At 40.4% G+C, this 20,224-nt stretch overlaps 1 protein-coding gene across 1 annotated transcript in view; it reads right to left on the reverse strand.

The window, feature by feature from the left end:
• LOC112249517 (BMP/retinoic acid-inducible neural-specific protein 3) overlaps window positions 1-20,224 on the reverse strand; it is a 101,172-nt gene that overhangs the window by 31,566 nt on the left and 49,382 nt on the right. Inside the window, exons 3-6 of the mRNA XM_024419331.1 lie at window positions 17,886-18,076; window positions 17,502-17,686; window positions 9,256-9,361; window positions 8,634-8,870 (exon numbers count right to left, since the gene is read on the reverse strand). Of these exons, the coding sequence (XP_024275099.1) occupies window positions 8,634-8,870; window positions 9,256-9,361; window positions 17,502-17,686; window positions 17,886-18,076 (719 nt within the window). The remainder of the gene's footprint in view (window positions 1-8,633; window positions 8,871-9,255; window positions 9,362-17,501; window positions 17,687-17,885; window positions 18,077-20,224) is intronic.

The raw sequence follows: 20,224 nt of genomic DNA on the forward strand, positions 1-20,224 counted from the left end.
GTGAAGGGGGAGAGAATAAGAGCTGTTTGAGTCAGGTGTCTGGCAGAATGCCATGAGCTCAGTCAGGCGCACGACCGTGAGAGCTAGCTACGTTCCTTTTCACTTCTAAAGACAAAGGAATTGTCCGGTTGAAACATTATTGAAGATCTATGTTAAAAACATCCTAAAGATTGATTCTATACATCGTTTGACATGTTTCTATGAACTGTAATATAACTTTTTTGACTTTGTCTTAACTAAGTGATTGCGCATTGAGCATTTGGATTACTGGGCTAAACGCGAGAAACAAAAAGGGGGTATTTGGACATAAAATATGGACTTTTTCGAACAAAACAAACATTTATTTCGGAACTGGGATTCCGGGGAGTGCATTCCGATGAAGATCAAAGGTAAGTGAATATTTATAACGCTATTTCTGAGTTTTGTGACACCTCTCCTTATTTGGAAAATGGCTGTATGTTATTCTGTGACTTGGCGCTGACCAAACATAATCGCAAGGTGTGCTTTCGCCGTAAATCCTTTTTGAAATCTGACACAGCGGTTGCGTTAGGAGAAGTTTATCTATGATTCCATGCATTACACTTGTATCTTATCAATGTTTATTATGAGTATTTCTGTAATTTGATGTGGCTCTCTGCACTTTCATCGGATGTTTGTTTGAGACAATGCATTTCTGAACATAACACACCAATTTCAAATGAGGTTTTTGGACATAAAGATGAACTTTATTGACAAAACACTTATTGTCTAAAATGGAGTCCTGTGAGTGCCATCCGGTGAAAATCAAAGGTTAGTGATTAATTTTAATGTTATTTCTGAGTTTTGTGACACCTCTCCTTCTTTGGAAAATGTCTCTCTGTTTCTCTGTGACTTGGCACTGACCTAACATAATCGCAAGGTGTGCTTTCGCGGTAAAGCCTTTTTGAAATCAGACACTGTGGCTGGATTAACGAGAAGTTTATCTTTAAAATGCTGTATAATACTTTTAATTATGAGATTTCTGTTGTTTTGAATTTGGCGCCCTGCAATTTCACTGGCTGTTGTTGAGGTGGGATGCGTCCCACATATCCTAGAGAAGTTAACCACAGAAAAAGTTAAGAACCTTCCCGCTAGCCATGATTGGCTGAGATAATGGATGGGCTAGACATGCCAATAGCTGAGTTTGGATTGGTCTGTCATGTAGCATGCTTCTGTCTAGAACATGAGCTGCTCAGTATGTGTAGGTAATCCTTTCTAACAACTATTTCTTAAGGATATCACGAAAAACTGCAAATGTGTTGATAATGCTCTCCAATTTCTGGAAGACGATCATGCCATGCTTACTCTCTCTGACTCTAAAAATGAGTCAGATGATGAGGAAATCCCTGATTTAAGTAAAAACATTTTCATTGAACCAGACATTGTGGAGTCTTCTGGAACAGCGATGGACAGTGTTGTTGTCACAGAGGAAGTGCACTGAGTTTTGAAATCGGTGGAAGCGTAGTATGATAGCTAAGGAGATTAAGAAAGTTCTGAAGTTTTATTGCAAATATGCAGAGGGAGTTGAAAAGAGAACACACAGAAGGCTGATGTATAAAACACCTGAATTTGGATTACATCTTCAAACTAAGGGGGAGCATGACATCTGAGACAGAGACGTAGAAGTGCTCATCCATGTATACTGTAAGAGTCTAGCTAGCAACATTTTCAGATATTATACGTTTCTCTATTTAGTCAGAAAGTTGTTTATTGGCTAGCTACCTGTCTAAATAAAATAATCCACTATACAAGTAACCATTTACAGCTTCTGTATCCTGTGCATGTGACAAATAAACATACATTTTATTTTAGATAGTGTGTGTTTACCAGACAGTAATGGGAAGAACATGACTTGCACCAAAGTCAAATTAGGATATAACGTTAGGCCAACGAGACAGTGTCCAAGTTCATCAAACCTCCAGTAGAATACCCTCCTTTTATTTCGTCACACTCACAACCGTAAGCTATTTTCTGTAATTATCTCACCATTCACTTGTAAATAATGATCTTGTGAGTTTATTTCCGTGTAGTAATGAATTACAAAATGACCTCAAGTTAAGACGTTGTCAGCTACAATATGGTAATTATTTGAGCTGGCTAGCCAGAAAACATAACACTAGTTAGCTTTCCAACCAGCTGCAAACAAACTAAGACATTGTTTAGATAGTTACTTTTACTTGCCGGATTTCTAGATTGACATACAGTTGAAGTCGGAGGTTCACACAAAGTAGTCTTAATGACTCCAACCTAAGTCTTTCAACCACTCCACAAATGTCTTGTTAAAACCTCTTGAAGCTAGGGGGCACTATTTTTATGTTTGGAAAAATAACGTTCCCAAAGTAAACAGCCTATTTCTCAGGACTAGATGCTAGAATATGCCTGTAATCAGACAGATTAGGAGAGAAAACACTCTAAAGTTTCCAAAACTGTACAAATATTGTCTGTGAGTTTAATAGAACTGATATTGCAGGTGAAACCCTGAGGAAAATCAAACCAGGAGGTGGCTTCTATTTTGAAAACTCCATGTTGCTCCATTTAAAGGGATATCAACCCGATTACTTTTCCTATCGCTTCCTCAAGGTGTCAACAGTCTTTATACATAGTTTCAGGCTTTTATTTCGAAAAATGAGCGAGAAAGATAACATTGTGTCATTGTATGGCCGGGTGCCAGCAGCGTTTTGCTTGGCGCAACAGAATTTGGGCAGCTATTGCCTTTCCCTCTCCTACTGAAAAAGAAGGTTGCGGTTGAAATATTATCGATTATATATTTTAAAAACAACCTGAGGGTTGATTATAAAAAACGTTTGACATGTTTCTGTGGACATTACGGATACAATTTGGAATTTGTCTGCGTTGTCGTGACCGCTTTTTCCTGTGGATTTTTGAACATAACGCGCCAAACAAACTGAGGTATTTTGGATATAAAAATCATCTTCATGGAACAAAAGGAACATTTATTGTGTAACTGGGAGTCTCGTGAGTGAAAATATCTGAAGATCATCAAAGGTAAACAATTAATTTGATTGCTTTTCTGATTTTCGTGACCAAGCTACTTGACGCTAGGTGTTCATAATGTTTTGTCGAGCGATCGATAAACTTACACAAACCCTTGGATTGCTTTCGCTATAAAGCATATTTTCAAAATCTGACATGACAGGTGGATTAACAAAAGGCTAAGCTGTGTTTTGCTATATTGCACTTGTGATTTCATGAAAATAAATATTTTTAGTAATATTATTTGAATGTGGCGCTATGCAATTCAGCGGTTGTTGATGACAATTATCCCGCTAAAGGGATGGGTAGCATCAAGAAGTTATTAACAAACTATAGTTTTGTCAAGTCGGTTTGGACATCTACTTTGTGCATGACAAGTCATTTTTCCAACAATTGTTCACAGATTAATTCAATATATCACAATTCCAGTGGGTCAGACGTTTACATACACAAAGCTGACTGTGCCTTTAAACAGCTTGGAAAATTCCAGAAAATTATGTCATGGCTTTAGAAGCTTCTGATAGGGTAATTGACATAATTTGAGTCAATTGGAAGTGTACCTGTGGATGTATTTCAAGGCCTACCTTCAAACTCAGTGCCTCTTTGCTTGACATCATGGGAAAATCAAAAGAAATCCACCAAGACCTCAGAAAACATTGTAGACTTCATTGTAGTCTGGTTCATCCTTGGGAGCAATTTCCAAACCCCTGAAGGTAACACATTCATCTGTACAAACAATAGTACGCAAGTATAAACACAATGGGACCACACAGCTGTCATACCGCTCAGGAAGGAGACATGTTCTGTCTCCTAGAGATGAACGTACTTTGGTGCGAAAGTGGAAATCAACCCCAGAACAACAACAAAGGACTTTGTGAAGATGGAGGAAAACGGTACAAAACTATCTATAGCCACAGTAAAAGGAGTCCTATATCGACGTAACCTGAAAGGCCTCTCAGCAAGGAAGAAGCCACCATTCCAAAACCACCATAAAACAGCCAGACTACGGTTTGCAACTGCACAAGGGGACAAAGATCTTACTTTTAGGAGAAACGTCCTCTGGTCTGATGAAACAAAAAGCTGAAGAACACCATCCCAACTGTGAAGCACGGGGGTGGCAGCATCATGTTGTGGGGGTGCTTTGCTGCAGAAGGGACTGGTGCACTTCACAAAACAGATGGCATCATGAAGGAGGAAAAGTATGTGGATATATTGAAGCAACATCAGTCAGGAAGTTAAAGCTTGGTCGCAAATGGGTCTTCCAAATCAACAATGACCCCAAGCATTCTTCCAAAGTTGTGGCAAAATGGCTTAAGGACAACAAAGTCAAGGTATTGGAGTGGCCATCACAAAGCCCTGACCTCAAACCTATAGAAAATTTGGGTCAGAACTGAAAAAGCAAGTGTGCGAGCAAGGAGGCCTACAAACCTGACTCAGTTATACCAGCTCTGTCAGGAGGAATGGGCCAAAATTCACCCAACTTATTGTGGGAAGCTTGTGGATGGCTACCCGAAACCTTTGACACAATTTAAAGGCAATCCTACCAAATACTAATTGAGTGCATGTAAACTTCTGACCCTTAGGGAATGTGATGAAATATATAAAAGCTGAAATAAATATTTCTCTCTACTATTATTTTGACATTTCACATTCTTAAAATAAAGTGGTGATCTTAACTGACCCAAGACAGGGAATTTTTACTCTGATTAAATGTCAGGAATTGTGAAAAACTGAGTTTAACTGTATTTGGCTAAGGTGTATGTAAACTTCCAACATCAACTGTATGTGACCTGTTTCAGGAAACTAGGTGTATGTCGCGTGTAACTACTTCACAGGAGAGCCGTTTGAACGTGAACTATTTTTAAAAATCAGAATGCGTTTTTTTTCCAGAAATGCCTTCTCGAACCTGTGAACTTTCATGTGCCTTAATAACAAACACGTATGCCATCTGTAAATATGAAAACAATTGTTAAATTACGAGCATAGTTGGTTTAGCCACAGAAAAAGTGAGCAACCTTCCCACTTGCCATGATTGGCTGAGATAATGAGTAGGCTGGATATTCTGAGAGATGAGTTTGGATTGGGCTGCCATATAGCCAACTTCTGTATATTTGAGCTGGTCAGTATGTCTATTTAATCCTGTCTAACGCAGCTTTAAAAAAAAAGTTTTGCATTGTAAAACTGCATAAATGTTGCTCTCCACTTTCTGGAGGACCGAGTTTTGAAATCAGTGGAATTCAAGTATGATAGCTAAGGAGATTGAGAAAAAAACTGGTCTTTGGATTACATCTTCAAACTAAGGGCAACCATGACATCCAACAGGAGATGCGTCCATCAATAATATAAATGGGTAAGATAGTCTAGCTAGCTACATTTTCAGATATTACACGTTTCTAATTTTGACAAAGTGGTTTCATTTCAAGTTAAAGTGTACTGTTAGCTAGCTAATGTTAGCTGGCTGACTCGCTTGCAAGCAAACGTTACATGCATGATCTTATTATTCGTATCTTAGAGCCATTTGCTTGGCTAATTATAGCCCAATGTTAGCTAGCTAACATTGAACCTGGTTGATTAGCTACCCACAAATTCATCGAGGGTGGTAACGTCATGAGTTGGGATTATGGTTCATTGTTTACCTAGCTAGCTAGCTACATGTCTTAACAAAATACTTCACTATGCAAGTAACCATTTCGGGTGAGGTCATAAATTCAGTCTGGCCATCTACTCCTATTTCAGAGCACTCGTCTGTGTGTGTGCCAGAGCACAGAATAACACCCGTTGAAAATGGCCGGTGACTGTAAACATTAACAAAAACAACTTAATACAACTGTTTCCAGCAGCACAGTTACAGTCACCAATGCTCTGGATAACGTAACAGCCTAACGAGCTCTGCTAGGGCGACAAAAATAGTCAGTGGGGTGTTCTCATTTGTGTCTAGAAGTAGCAAGCAAGCTAGCCAATGTTAGCCAGTTAGCTTGGGTGCTTGACTGCCTTTGTGAGATTAGAACGTTAGGATCAACCCTAATTATTTACTAGAGCGTCAAGTGCGCTCTAACACTCTGAGAAATGCTCTGATTTTACTAACGGACAATCTGACAGCATTGTTGCAGTCACCAACGCTCTGGATAAAGCAATAGCCTAACCAGCTCTACTAGGGCGAATAATGTTCAGTGAGCTGTTTCCTCTTTCTGTCTGGAAATAGCTAGCAAATTGGCTTGGGTGCTTGACTGCTGTTAGTACAGAACACACAACATGTAAAGAGATGGGTGGGGCTAAAGCTTAAGAGTGTGTGAATGATGCTGAATGGGTGTAGACAAAGGGTTCTCCGGTAGTAGTACCAAAACATTCAATGGCCATTTTCTCAAAAGTGAGTTTACAAGTTTATCAACTTTCAAAGCAGAATTACTTACCCATTGTTCCTCATGTAGTGTATGATATTAAAAAAATTGCTCTGAGTCTCTACTTTTATCCAATGTAAAAAAAAAAACAATTGAACATTTTGCTATATAAGACCGATTTTGAGCCTGTCGGTCACATATACTAAATACATTTGTAAACGGATGACTTTATTTCTGTATACATTTTGGACCACCAGACTGATAATGTCATGCAGCGTGTCATTTGTGTTTACACTTTATCATAACAACAACGACAAGTTTGATGTCGGACGACAATAGAATGTTAATGATGTAACTGCAACAACTGTCTACAGACAAGTCGATAGACGTAGTATGAACCAGCCTTTGGTCTAGAAATCTTTGGTTGTTTTGTACACTACTGTACTCACTCTGTTTAGCACATGGCCTCACATGAGAATCTTTAAAGAGATGGGTGGGGCTAAAGCTTAAAAGGTTGTGAATGATGCTGAAAGGGTGCTGTCAAAGAAGAGCTCTCCAGTAGGTGTACCAAAACATTCCAGGGACATTTTCTCAAAAGTTTACCAACTTCCAAAGCAGAATTACTTTCCCATTGTTCTTCAACTGTACTGTATGTACATTTAAAAAAAATACAATTTCAAATTTTTCGACATAAGACCGTATCGAGTCAGTCGGTCACATATGTACGCCCTCTGGTGGGTATGATCATCGCAAAACAAATTAATCCTACTTTTTGACCAGAATAAGGGCAATGTATCTATTTGATAATCATTCCGTACAACTGGAATAACGTATTTTCTCATTTACCAAGGGAAATACACAGTGGTAATTTACCCTACATGTTGTATAAATGGAAAACTCATGTTTGTACAGCCTCAATTGTTTCGATTCCAAGTTATTGAATCCATTAATTAAAATGTGTCTTTAAAAAGTATAGTAATTTGGTATCAAGACCGGGGGGGAATTATCCCTACACTCGCCATATTTGAAATGTGTAAATAAATCAAGTCAATCCTGATTAGTTATCTAATGAAAATGTAGTATAATTAAGATATTTCCAATGGCACACACATTGATTTGCCATTTCAGATGAAAAGTTGGAATGAAGTATAGGCCTACTACTCCTATAGTATTATAAATATTTTCCATTTATCAGCCTTATGTTTTCCGATGCTCTTGATAGGTCATTATTTCATTGGGGCGGATATTGAAAACCTAGACAACGAAGGTTACATATTTCTGGTGTCAATGTAAGATTAGCTAAAATCACTGGATTATTCTTGTGGGGTTTTCATTGCAATCAAGCTATCTTATATTACCACGCAGGTGCATGTAATCTCCCATTTAGTATTGTTTTAAGAAAACAAGCGCTAACAAGGTGGTCCAATGCAAAGTTCTGCGTCTTTGTTGTGATCCACCCTTACAGTATAATGCTGTCAACATCAATGTTGTGGATTCAGTCCCACATATGGGCCATATTAATGAAATGTGTTTACTGACACAAAGCAGACACTCTAGACTCATCAATATTGACCTAACATTTAATTCAAATAATTAATCATTAAAGTACATATTGAGTGTTCAAATCATTAGGAACACCTGATCTTTCAATGACATAGACTGACCAGGTGAAAGCTATGATCCCATATTGATGTCACTTGTTAAATCCACTTCAACCAGTGTAGATTATGGGGATGAGACAGGCTAAAGAAGGATTATTAAACCGGGACAATTGAGATTTGAATTATGTATTTGTGATATTCAGAGGGTGAATGGGCACGACAAAAGATTGAAGTGCCTTTAAAATGGATATGGTAGTAGGTGCCTGGCACACCAGTTTGAGTGTGTCATGAACTGCAACGTTGCTGGGTTTTTCACGCTCAACAGTTTCCTGTGTGTATCAAGAATAGGCCACCACCCAAAGGACATCCAGCCATTATGACACAACTGTGAGAAGCATTGGCGTCAACATGGGCCAGCATCCCTGTGAAACGCTTTTGACACACTGTAAAGTCCATGCCCCCATATATTGAGGCTGTTCTGAGGGCAAAAGGGGTGCAACTCAATATTAGGAAGGTGGTTCTATTATTTTGAACACTCAGTGTAGACATGAACCCATATATCTTGTCAGATGTCACATTAATCTGTGTGTTGTGTAATGTTCTGTGGCCTACCTACAGTACATGGTTCTGTGTGCAAACTCTTTCTATACTCCGAGTGTATCATCAATCTCATGCTCCCTACCTGACTCCTCAAAGTCCTGGTTGGCTATGTTCCAGGTGTCCCTGATGTGCATTAGGCTGGCCTCCATGGCCCTCAGGTCCACATCGGGGCAGTTACACTGGGGGAAGCCTGGGCTGCAGCGGCACCAACAGTCATTGTCCCGGCACACAAACTGACCCTCCTCATTACAGCCAATGTAGTTCAGAGCCGCCTGGACAAACCTAGCCCTCAGGTACTCTGGTAGGATGGTCTGGAGACCTGGCAGAGGAGAGGATATGGTACTGTTTATACAGTATTTTACAATACTGGGTAAACTACAAAACAAATTACTGTAATATTAACTAGACTCAAATACTGTAGTAACTATAGCATATTGCATTTCTACAGTAAGTTTATATAGGACAGAATGAGGTACTTTCTAGTCACTTTATAGATACATTTCCACTGGCTTGTTCATACATGTCTATCAATCCCTGTGATTCACTTTGGAATCCAGTGGTTTGGTTTCCAATGCCAGACTGAAACACAGATTGAAGCTAAATTCCTTCTGACACTCTGGTGCCTCGTCTAATGCTTGGCAGAAAATAGAAACTGTGACAATTCCATCAGAATGTCTGGGTGTGTTCAATTCTGGATGGCCGACCTTGCAGATTGATCTTGTTTTCAGGGCTCTGAACCAGAACAGAGCTGACTGAGTCCAGGTTGTCATAGTTACTGCATCCAAGAGGGCCTGTCCTTGTTTCGGTCACCTAAAGAGAAAGACAGAGGCACATGGCAATAATCCACTGCACTGTGAGAGAGAGCCACTAAAGTCATTAAAAATGCAGGGATGCGGAGTTGAATGTCATGTGGAATGAGATGAACAACTAATAGTACACTCACTTTCTCCCATCTGCCCTTCCACAGGACTAAATATATTACACCTTATTTAGACACAATTAAATGTTCACATCTACAGACATTACAAGTAGTCTAGATACAGTATTTCAGTTATTTGATGTATGACGCAACACCAAGGATGTGCGTTTTGACATTTAGTATAGTCTGTTATATGAAAACTCAGAGGCCACGTGAGATTATATCCAAAAAGTATGGTACACGAAGAAGCTTAAAGGTGCAGAGTAGGTTTGTTTGTCTACTCAGAGAACGTGAAGACATACAGTAGCAATGCAACCCACAAGTCCTGTCATCTGACACAGGGGAGATGATGTGGATTCTCCCCCCCCCAAAAAAAAAAAAAAAAAAAAAAAATTGGAGACAAAGGGAAGAAAGAAAAGAAATCACTAGATTCATGCTGACAAACTTGGAAGACAGGCTCTCTGTTCTCTGAGTGGGTGGTTAGATTGTTCACAATCACAGCTCAATCATCATTGACAAAAGGCTGATTTAAAGCTCCCGTATATCAAGGTTCCTCTGCCATCCTCCCAAGACAAACTGGCAGCCTGCAGGCTTATCCATCTCCCTCCCTGTCACTTAAAAATTGTTCTCCCCTTCCACCACAGTGGCTCCTTAAAAGTAACTACATTGCCAGTGTAGATTAATGAGTACCTGTAATTATACTATACATCCAGCAGAAAGGACACACTTTTCCTTTCCGTCTGTGGGCAGAACAGTCGGATTTCTTTGACACCTACTTTAAGGTCACTGGGAAAAAACATAGGGAAGGGTGAGACATGAGAAAGAAAAAGAAAATAAACTGAACTGTGTCAAAAGTTCTCTATCCTTCAAAGCATTGAGACACCAGAACCATGACCAACCTTATCAATGACATAAGTAGCAGTTATTCATTATATGAAAATCACACGATGTTCATAAAAAATTTCACTCAACATTGAGGTTTGAGTTACTTTGAAACAGAGGAGCAGGGGAGAGAAAGAGTGTGTGAGAAAGAGAGAAGGAGACAAAGCGAGGGTGGGAGAAAGAGGGGAAAAAGAACCAGAACTTTAGCAGGCCCATCGCCAGCATTTCCATTCTTTTTTTATTGATGCTTCGACACAGTTAATTAAAATCCCAGATGTGTCTACAGGGATGGGCAGATTAATTTCTAACACAGACAGATGTCCGACTTAAAGGGAAAATTGACCGAATGCAAATCTAAAGCTGGGTTTTCAATGCATAGCAATGAGACCATCTGCAACAAGGACCCAGCGGAGCAGAGCATGTGCACACTTAGTCGTTTCTATAAGAAATTGATTTAGAAAAAAAATACTCTAAACAGTGATTTGTATATTTCAGTATGGACAGTAACTTACGGGGGATTTGGGCGCTGTCATTAACTGGGAAATTGCCTGAATACAAATTGAAACATTTAAATGAGATGGATTGGAGATGGGGAGAGTGGGTGGAGAGAGGGAGGATTATATTAATATGCCCAAAATCGAGTGCAATTAAATCACGCTGAGTATCAGACATTCTAATTGTAGCTGTTTGATTGCTCTTAAAGGATTTCCTGGAATAATTTGTTTGTGTTGCTTGGTTATGTGATTAGGAGGGGACAGGGCCGGCCCCAGGTATGAGTGACATAAGTGGTCATTAGGGGGCCGGCAAAAAAATGAAAAAAACTACTTACTGTTGAGAATTAGAATAGTAGAATACACAAGGTACAATTTCAAAATGTGGTTGTGCATCAACAGTTGTCAATTAGCCCATGTCAACATATTTTTTTTAGATTGGTAAATTAATCTAGCCAGCTATCTGAACTTGTAGTAATCATGGCCGAATTACCAAGCGGGCACAAAGGGCATGAACCCTGTGGAGGCCCCCATTGATTTTGTTAGTCACGGTCAGTAAGATATCAAATTAACATCGCATAAGTCATGGCAAAATGTGTAGAATTTCAGGAAATTAGCTGTAAAACTGCAAATTTTTCTCCACCTCAAGCCAAAAGGAGTAGAATTATATGAAATGAGTTATACAATTGCTAAACTTTCTCTCCACCCTATGAAAAAAGTAAAATTGCAGAAAACTTGCTTTAAAATAGTAAGTTATACAACATTATATGTACGCCCCATGTAAAAAAATTGTCAAATTGCAGCAAATTAACTTTTTCTTACTCTGGAGAGGGGAAAATAATTAAGAGTAGAGCCATTAAAATGTTTTTCCCATGAGCTGGAAGGGTCCCCAACCAAATCTCTCTTAGGGCCCTCAAAAGGCTAGGGCCGGCCCTGGGAGGGGATGTGTCTAGTATACATCATCAAACAGTACTATTAGTCAGCACCAGCATTCTTTCACTAACTCCTCATGAAGCATGCATTCTTCCTCTGATTCGGGCAAGGATGTTTTAAAATGCCTCAGCCAAAGAATCTGCCACTGGGGACTTATAACTAGCGGTTAGTGTTTGGGAATAGCTAATGGTTTTAAGGGAGGACGGCAAAAGTGCTCAAAAGTAGAGCAGTAACAACCCTTTCATATTTTAATATGCATGGTGCATTGCCTCAAGTGTCTTGGAAGCTCAATTATTTTCTAAATGGAAGCGTTAATATTATTATAATACCACTAAGGCAGAGGCATTGACACTGAAAGAATCATGCCTTTTGTTAATTCAACCAATGGATAATTCCACAAAAGCAGGATAAAATGCCACTAAATGTGCCAGAGATGTCATGTATTTGAATAACAATGGGTATTAAGAGGCCTGTACCCCAACCTGTTTAGAAAAATATGGAATGCCAGTAATGTTTCATAAGGAATGGCGATTCTTTGGAAATTGCTTCTTTCACAGGGCCCATTTTTTATCACTGGGGCATAGCCTTAGTCAATGCTGCATATCCCCATTTACATCCTAGATGTGTTTATGATTGTTGAGATATTCTTTGAGGATTCCGGCCAGATGTTTTAGAACCACTGTTTTCCTGGCTTACACTATCATCGCTAGCAGAGCTGACGTTAGCTAGCTACCTTAACAAGCTAAGGTTAGCCTACAGCTCATACCTTTATCTAAATTTGTAAAGTTCCCCAAGATTCTATGACCTTGATAGAAAATAACAAAGTTACTCTTGTTTTTGCATCCAAGGGTACCTTTTTATTGAGGGGGAGGACATCGAGACCTTGATACTGTCATGACTTTGCCCTCTTTGGGTACAGCGATCACCATCCCCAGCTCTCTGCTTCTACAACCAGACTGCTGTGGTCAGAGAGAGGTCGTAAATTCCTGAGGAGAAGACCCTGCCTCATGGCCACACAGCATAAGAGACAGAGTGAAAATTCATAGAGAACAAAGGAATTTCTTCCAAGTCACAGAACTTGAGGTCCGAACAAATTTCATGTTCCGGAGAAGGTATAAAAGATCGGTGAAGAATCCAGCTACAAACTGGTCTGTTTGTTACAACTTGGGAAAGCTTATGGGAGACAGTGTGGCCACATTATCATAACGCTGTTTTTAAATTAGCCTCATATATGAGGTTTACATCTAATTGTTGTATAAGATGAATGAGTATGATACTGTTTGTAAAATTGTGTCATGTGATTTTGGACTGTTTAATGAAGGTAACTCCAATTCCCTTTTGAGTTGAACTTAATCAGAGGACCGCCCCTGAGCCCAGTTAGGGTCAGGCATCCTGGGACAGCCCCTTTTCTGCAATTCCAAATAAAACTCCAACTCAGTCAGACCATGTTTCTTTCAATCACGGTAGTACAAAGATTGCAGACCATTGCTGAATCTTTTAACGATACCACGTGGTTAAACTCTTAGACTATCGATACCGACAGAATAAGAACAATCTTTGATATTAATTACTAGTCTGCAGCTAGGAATTCGGTGTCATTGAACGCGAAGAACGACAACCGCCGAAACATCCATTCAACAACAACATGAATGAATGTCACTCTGAACTATCCCCTAGAGAGAGAGAGAGAGAGAGAGAGAGAGAGACTTCTCAGCTGACCCCCACTCCCCGTTTTGTCCACCAAGCCGTGATGCCGGTTTAGCCCACAAGGGCACATTCCCTTATCATTTCTTGTAACTATATTTACTTTGTGTTTTGTTTATGCATTTCTGTGAATTACTTTGTAAGTAATAAATAAATGATTTAAATGACTGGGTTCGTGCAGATAACCAACAATTTACGACGTTTGGAATGAGACTAACGTGAGGTAAAGTGAATAATTCATTAATCAGAAGACTATGGATTAGATATGAAAATATCTGAAAAGTTATTTTAGGAAATGATAACTTTGTAATCTGAATATTTTCCTTGGTGCCCCGACTTCCTAGTTAATTACAGTTACATGATTAATCAGTTTGATCGCGTAATACTAATTACAGAGAATCTTTGATAAAAACTAAGTCTTCAATTCAATGATAGTAAAGACCCAACAATACTGTAAGGTTCTATCTGACATTTTTTTGTCAAAAATCGGTCAGTAACATATCTTCAGATGGTTCTTCATTTGTCTGTGAAGTTAGATTTTTGAAAAAGTAAAGTGAAAAAAAGGAAAAACGAGTAAATTTGATCTGCATAAACCCATTTGAACCCATTGGCTCGATACGGTTCTATCTGAAATTGAATCACAAGCCTTAACAAATTCAGACAGGCCAATCAGACCATCTCTTTGCCATCTGCCGCTAAGTATGGTCTTGGCCAGGTGTGGACAACCCCAGTCCCCGGAGTCCTGAATGGTGTCACTTTTGTCCCAGCACCAGCTTACACACCTGACACCAATAATCAACTAATCATGATCTTCAGTTTAGAAGGCAATTAGTTTAATCAGCTGTGTTTGCTAGGGATGGGGGGTATGTTACAATCTGTCCCGAGGAGTGTAGCTGCCCATCCCTGGTCTGAGCTAGTCTAGCCAACAAGCAAAATCTTAAAGTATAATAAATCTTCAAGTAAATAATGTTGTCCCATCATTCAGTGATGACAGTAATTTGTCTGATGATTATAATACCTTTCTTTATGTATTTGATGATGTGTTCTGACTATCTTGGCAAACTAGTGTTATTCTATCATTTACATATTGAAATAGCTACAGTTTTTCCATCAAATCCGTTCTACATCTTGAACTGCTGCTACTGTCATTTTTCACTATATTTATCTTGCGTTCCAAAGCTTAACCATAACAAGTTATCTTAATTCTCCTACAAATGAACCATAACAGGACATGAATGACTAAACACCACATCCTAGCAGACCAGAAGATTGGGTGAAAAACACTCCTCTATCCTTTCTCACATCGATGGATAGTTGTTTTTCAAGCTAATTGTAATAAACCTCAGTAGAAATTGACCAGAGTTGTAAATCAAACTTAAACCACCTGATTTATGTCCACCTGGTGCTTTTAGTGTTTCCTGTTTGTGTTCCGTGCTCACTGGTAGGTTAAAGAACGATTTATTACAGACAGCGTGAGACACCTTAACTCGTACCCAAAATGGCTGACAAATGGGGCAAGCTCTCGAAGAAATTATTGAAATGGAACCGATGATTCGTCTCTCATGCGTAATTGTAGAGGCACCACTTCCCCTCCTCATCTATTTCATTTTCCCATTCCCTTTCTTTTTTACCCAGCGTGTTACACTTCCAAAAAGTTTTTGGACACTGGAGAATAAGATCTCTGCCCAGCTGCCCACTGCACTGAGGCAAGGAAACACTGGCACCACTGATAAATTTACGATAATTTCAGTAAGCATTTTTTTTACGGCTGGCCATGCTACCCCTACCCTTACGGTTGGCCATGCTAACCCTCTTACGGCCACCTGGCTACACCTACCCTGGCCAACAGCTCTGTACCCCCAGCAGAAATGTGCCCAAGCCCCCCCCGGTTATCCTTCACCCAAATCCAGACAGCTGATTTTCTGAAAGAGCAGCAAAATCCGTATCCCTACAAATCAGCTGGGCTGGACAACCTGGACCCACTCTTTCTAAATATATAAATATTTTTTTAATTAATCTGGGATAGGGGGCAGCATTTTCACTTTTGGATGAAATGCATGCCCCGATTAAACTGCCTCCTACTCAGTCCCAGATGCTAATATATGCATATTATTAGTAGAAATTGGATAGGAAACACTCTGAAGTTTCTAAAACTGTTTGAATGATGTCTTGTCTGTGAGTATATAGAACTCATATGGCAGGCCGAAAACCTAAGAAAAATCCAACGAGGAAGTGAGAAGTCTAAGGTTTGTAGTTTTTCAAAGCTTGGCCTACCGAATACACAGTGTCTATGGAGTCAAGTTGCACTTACTAAGGCTTCCACTAGATGTCAACCGTCTTTGAAACTTCTTTTAGGCTTCTGCTATAAAGGAGGGGGAATGGGAGCTGAATGAGTCATGGGTCTTGCAGAGTGTCAGACTCGTGACGCGCGGTCCAGACAGAGTTAGCTCTCGTTCCAGTGCTTTTCTACAGACAATGGAATTCGTTGGACATGTTTCTAGCGGAACGCCTGCACTAGAAATGTAAAAAAAAATATTTAAAAAAAGGACTAGTCTTCAACCTCTCTTTCGTATCGTCTGAGATCCCCAAAGATTGGAAAGCTGCCGCGGTCAGCCCCCTCTTCGAATGGGGAGACACTCTAGACCCAAACTGTTATAGACCTCTATCCATCCTGCCCTGCCTTTCTAAAATCTTAGAAAGCCAAGTTAACAAACAGATCACCGACCATTTCGAATCCCACCGTACCTTCTCCACTATGCAATCTGGTTTCCGAGCTGGTCATGGGTGCAACTCAGCCACGCTCAAGGTCCTAACAATATCATAAACGCCATTGATAAAAGACAGTAATGTGCAGCCATCTTCATCGACCTGGCCAAGGCCTTCAACTCTGTCAATCACTGCATTCTTTTCGGCAGACTCAATAGCCTTAGTTTATCAAATGACTGCCTCGCCTGGTTCACCAACTACTTCTCAGATAGAGTTCAGTGTGTCAAATCGGAGGGCCTGTTGTCCGGACCTCTGGCAGTCTCTATGGGGGTGCCACAGGGTTGAATTCTTGGGCTGACTATTTTCTCTGTATATATCAATGACGTCACTCTTGCTGCTGGTGATTCTCTGAATCACCATTCTGTGTCTGTATACATCTAGCCCTTCTTTGGACACTGTGTTAACAACCCTACAAACGAGCTTCAATACCATACAACACTCCTACCGTGGCCTCCAACTGCTTTTAAATGCAAGTAAAACTAAATGCATGTCCTTCAACCGATTGCTGCCCGCACCCGCCCACCCGACTAGCATCACTACTCTGGACGGTTCTGACTTAGAATATGTGGACAACTACAAATACCTAGGTGTCTGGTTAGACTGTAAACTCTCCTCCAGACTCACATTAAGCATCTCCAATTCTAAATTTAATGTAGAATCAGCTTCCTATTTGGCAACAAAGCCTCCTTCACTCATTCTGCCAAACGTACCCTCATAAAACTGACTATCCTACCGATCCTTGACTTCAGCGATGTCATTTACAAAACAGCATCTAACACTTTACTCAGCAAATTGGATTTGGTCTATTACAGTACCATCTGTTTTGTCACCATATACTACCGACCACTGCGACCTGTATGCTCTTGTTGGCTGGCCCTCGCTACATATTCGTCGCCACTGGCTCCAGGTCATCTAGGTAAAGCCCTGCCTTATCTCAGCTCACTGGTCACCATAGCAACACCCACCCGTAGCACATGCTCCAGCAGGTATATTTCACTGGTCAATCTCAAAGCCAACACCTCATTTGGCCGCCTTTCCTTCCAGTTCTCTGCTGCCATTGACTGGAACAAATTGTAAAAATCACTGAAGTTGGAGACATATCTCCCTCTCTAACTTTAAGCATCAGCAGTCAGAGCAGCTTACCGGTCATTGTACATATACACATCCTGGCGCCAACAGACACAACTACAGCACACATCACAGATGGAACTACAAAGCAAAACTGCTAGGTTTATTCTAACCATTGTATGGTTACCTTGATGGCTGTGGATGCTATTTGGATGTGGTGTAGCTTGCGCAAGGTGCCTTCCCTGTCGATGAAGTAGGATGCAGCCAGCTGGTGGAGTGCCTCCAGAGTCACGGCCGTACTGTTGGCCTCGCTTGCCTCCACTGTCCTACTCAACCTCCGCTTGTTCACAAAGATCATTAACGACTCCTCCCCTAAACACAAACAAGGGCACAGAACGGCGCAGAATATGCACTGAGAACTGGGCTGGGAATAGTCCACATCCAACACGACACCTACACAGCACAGAGAGAATGTGTTTCTGAACCTGAGAATCAGCAGCATAAAGATTGAGTGGAAAGAAATAGGCCTTCCAATCATTCCACCAATAAATAAAAGGTTTATTATTCTTACCCCCCAGGGTGGCTGAGAGTAGAAAGTGTGTTCCGTACTTCCTGATGATGCTGTCTGTGATAGAGCTGAGGCTGGGCCGTCTGCCCAGGTGCCTTATGGTCTGAAGGAACTCGGGGTCCAGAGGAAGAGCCAGACCATTGTTATCCTGTCTCTCTAGAGCCAGGCTGTTCACCTTCCAGCGGCCAAACTCCCTGCAATGTCACACACAAACATTAGTACGCACACACACACACACAAACAAGCTCACAGGCAGGGATGCACACACACACACACACACTGGCAAGGCACACTCCATTAGCAAACACCCTCTATCATAGTCATAGTGAAGAGAGAGAAAAAGGGCTCAAGAGCATGTTACAGCCAGACCCAGCCCACAACCCCAGTGCCCTCTGCCAAAATGAAGAGTGGACCGTCTAAAGGTCTGCAGAGGCCATGGCACCGCCCCAGAATGAGGCCAATGTCTATCTGTGCTCTGAGTATTGAAAGAAGAATACAACATAGAATTATACTGTTCCAATTGCAGAGTGGACAGAACGACACAGCTTGGGCTGTATTAGAAGACTCATATTCAGATTCAGGCCATGCTGGGTGGAAAATATCATGTCTGCACAGCAACTCCGGTGGCATTTGGATCATTATGTGCCATTTCCTAAAAGATGAATGGTACCATGCTGTTTTCAATGTGTTCTGATAATTACTCTGTGCCTATTGTGAAAACAATGTCCTCCCCCAGCACTTTTTACACAATGGTGCAATCTCGGTTGTGTAGAGTGACTTGTGATACCCTGCGGCTGGACTGGTTTGTAATCACTGGGGAAGACATTCTGCTCAAAGGGCGCAAGCACACACACACACTGTGCTGATGAGCTGCTCTCAAGGGTCCTCTGTAGAGGCTAAGACCCTCTGATGAGGATAAAGGGTCTTGATATCCATGCTGGCAGAGCAGGGTTCCAACGGTCTTTATCTAGATTACCATGTGGCTCAAATAGCCCATAATAACCAGGGTTTAGTTGTCAAGCCTGTTATGGAAAGAAGAAAGCAGAATTGTAAAGCTGTCAGACATGAGTGCTGCTGAGGTGTATTATTCCATTATAAGCAGTACATGTTGCGAGTGTTCCACCACAGCAAGGATACTATATCTATACCTCACATTTCTATGTGAATTTGGTCAGGTCGCCCAAAAAGTTACATATTGCAGCTTTAACACCAGTGGGATTGCAATTGACACCACATGTGGTGAATAAACAAAGTGTTAAATGAATCACTTTGGAATCAACACTGTGTGGTGTTGTTACTCAACTGTGTTGAGTTAATTTCCATGAACTCTGAGTAAAAAAGACGTGGAAAGGGGCCTTGTTCACATTTTCCCAGAATGCTTTGTTGCAGGATGATTTATAGAAATGTATTTTAATATTTGTGTTTCTGCATAAACATTGATTGATTATTTGAACTAAACTAATCTGTAATTGCACCTGTTACTGAGATGGTTATTACAATTTAGATGGTTTAGGTAGTCTTTTTTGTCAAGTCCTTCACAATAGCAGTCATTTTGAATACAGGTTGTGGGTGATAAAATATTCAAATTGTTGGATATCCTTACTCTGGCTGGATTCCGATAGGAATTACTAATCACTTCACAAACCATATTATTGTGACTTGGAGGTCTGATGTAGCCCATGAGCCAAGAGTTTCAGACCACAATGTTGAGGATAACTAGGCCATAACTAAAGTCATTATGAAATGTACAGAGTATACAAAACATTAAGAATAGTTCCTCCCATGACATAGACTGACCAGGTGAAAGTTATGATCTCATATTGATGTCACTTGTTAAATCCACTTCAATCAGAGTATATGATGGGGAGGAGACAGGTTAAAGAAGAATGGAGACAATTGAGACATGGATTGTATATTGTCGTGGAAATTCTAATCAATAATGAGGAGAGACAAGGTCAATCACCATTCAGGATATTACTTTATTCAAACCTTATTAATAAGGGAGCATAGAGCAATTTGCTTCCACAATATTGAGGCTGGTCGACTCAACACTCCCAAGTGTTGTGGCGAGCAGCTCTGAAACAAATAATAAAACATAGATTTTATATTAAAGATACACCATCTTGGTCTACATGACAAACAAACAAACAAAGGAGTGTCCCCCAGCCAGATAGCATTTGTTATGAAGACTGTTCTTATTGTACAGAGCTTGGCCCCTAAGACAAGGCTCTGATCTCGTCCTTTGTACTTCACAGTACAGAGACACCAACTCATTCTATGGCATAAATCAAATGTAAAGTCCCGAGGGGAGTGAGTCTCTGGGTCATACACTAGGTATAGGA

Source organism: Oncorhynchus tshawytscha, linkage group LG01, assembly GCF_018296145.1.
Source record: "Oncorhynchus tshawytscha isolate Ot180627B linkage group LG01, Otsh_v2.0, whole genome shotgun sequence".
NCBI classification, from domain to species: Eukaryota; Metazoa; Chordata; class Actinopteri; order Salmoniformes; family Salmonidae; genus Oncorhynchus; species Oncorhynchus tshawytscha.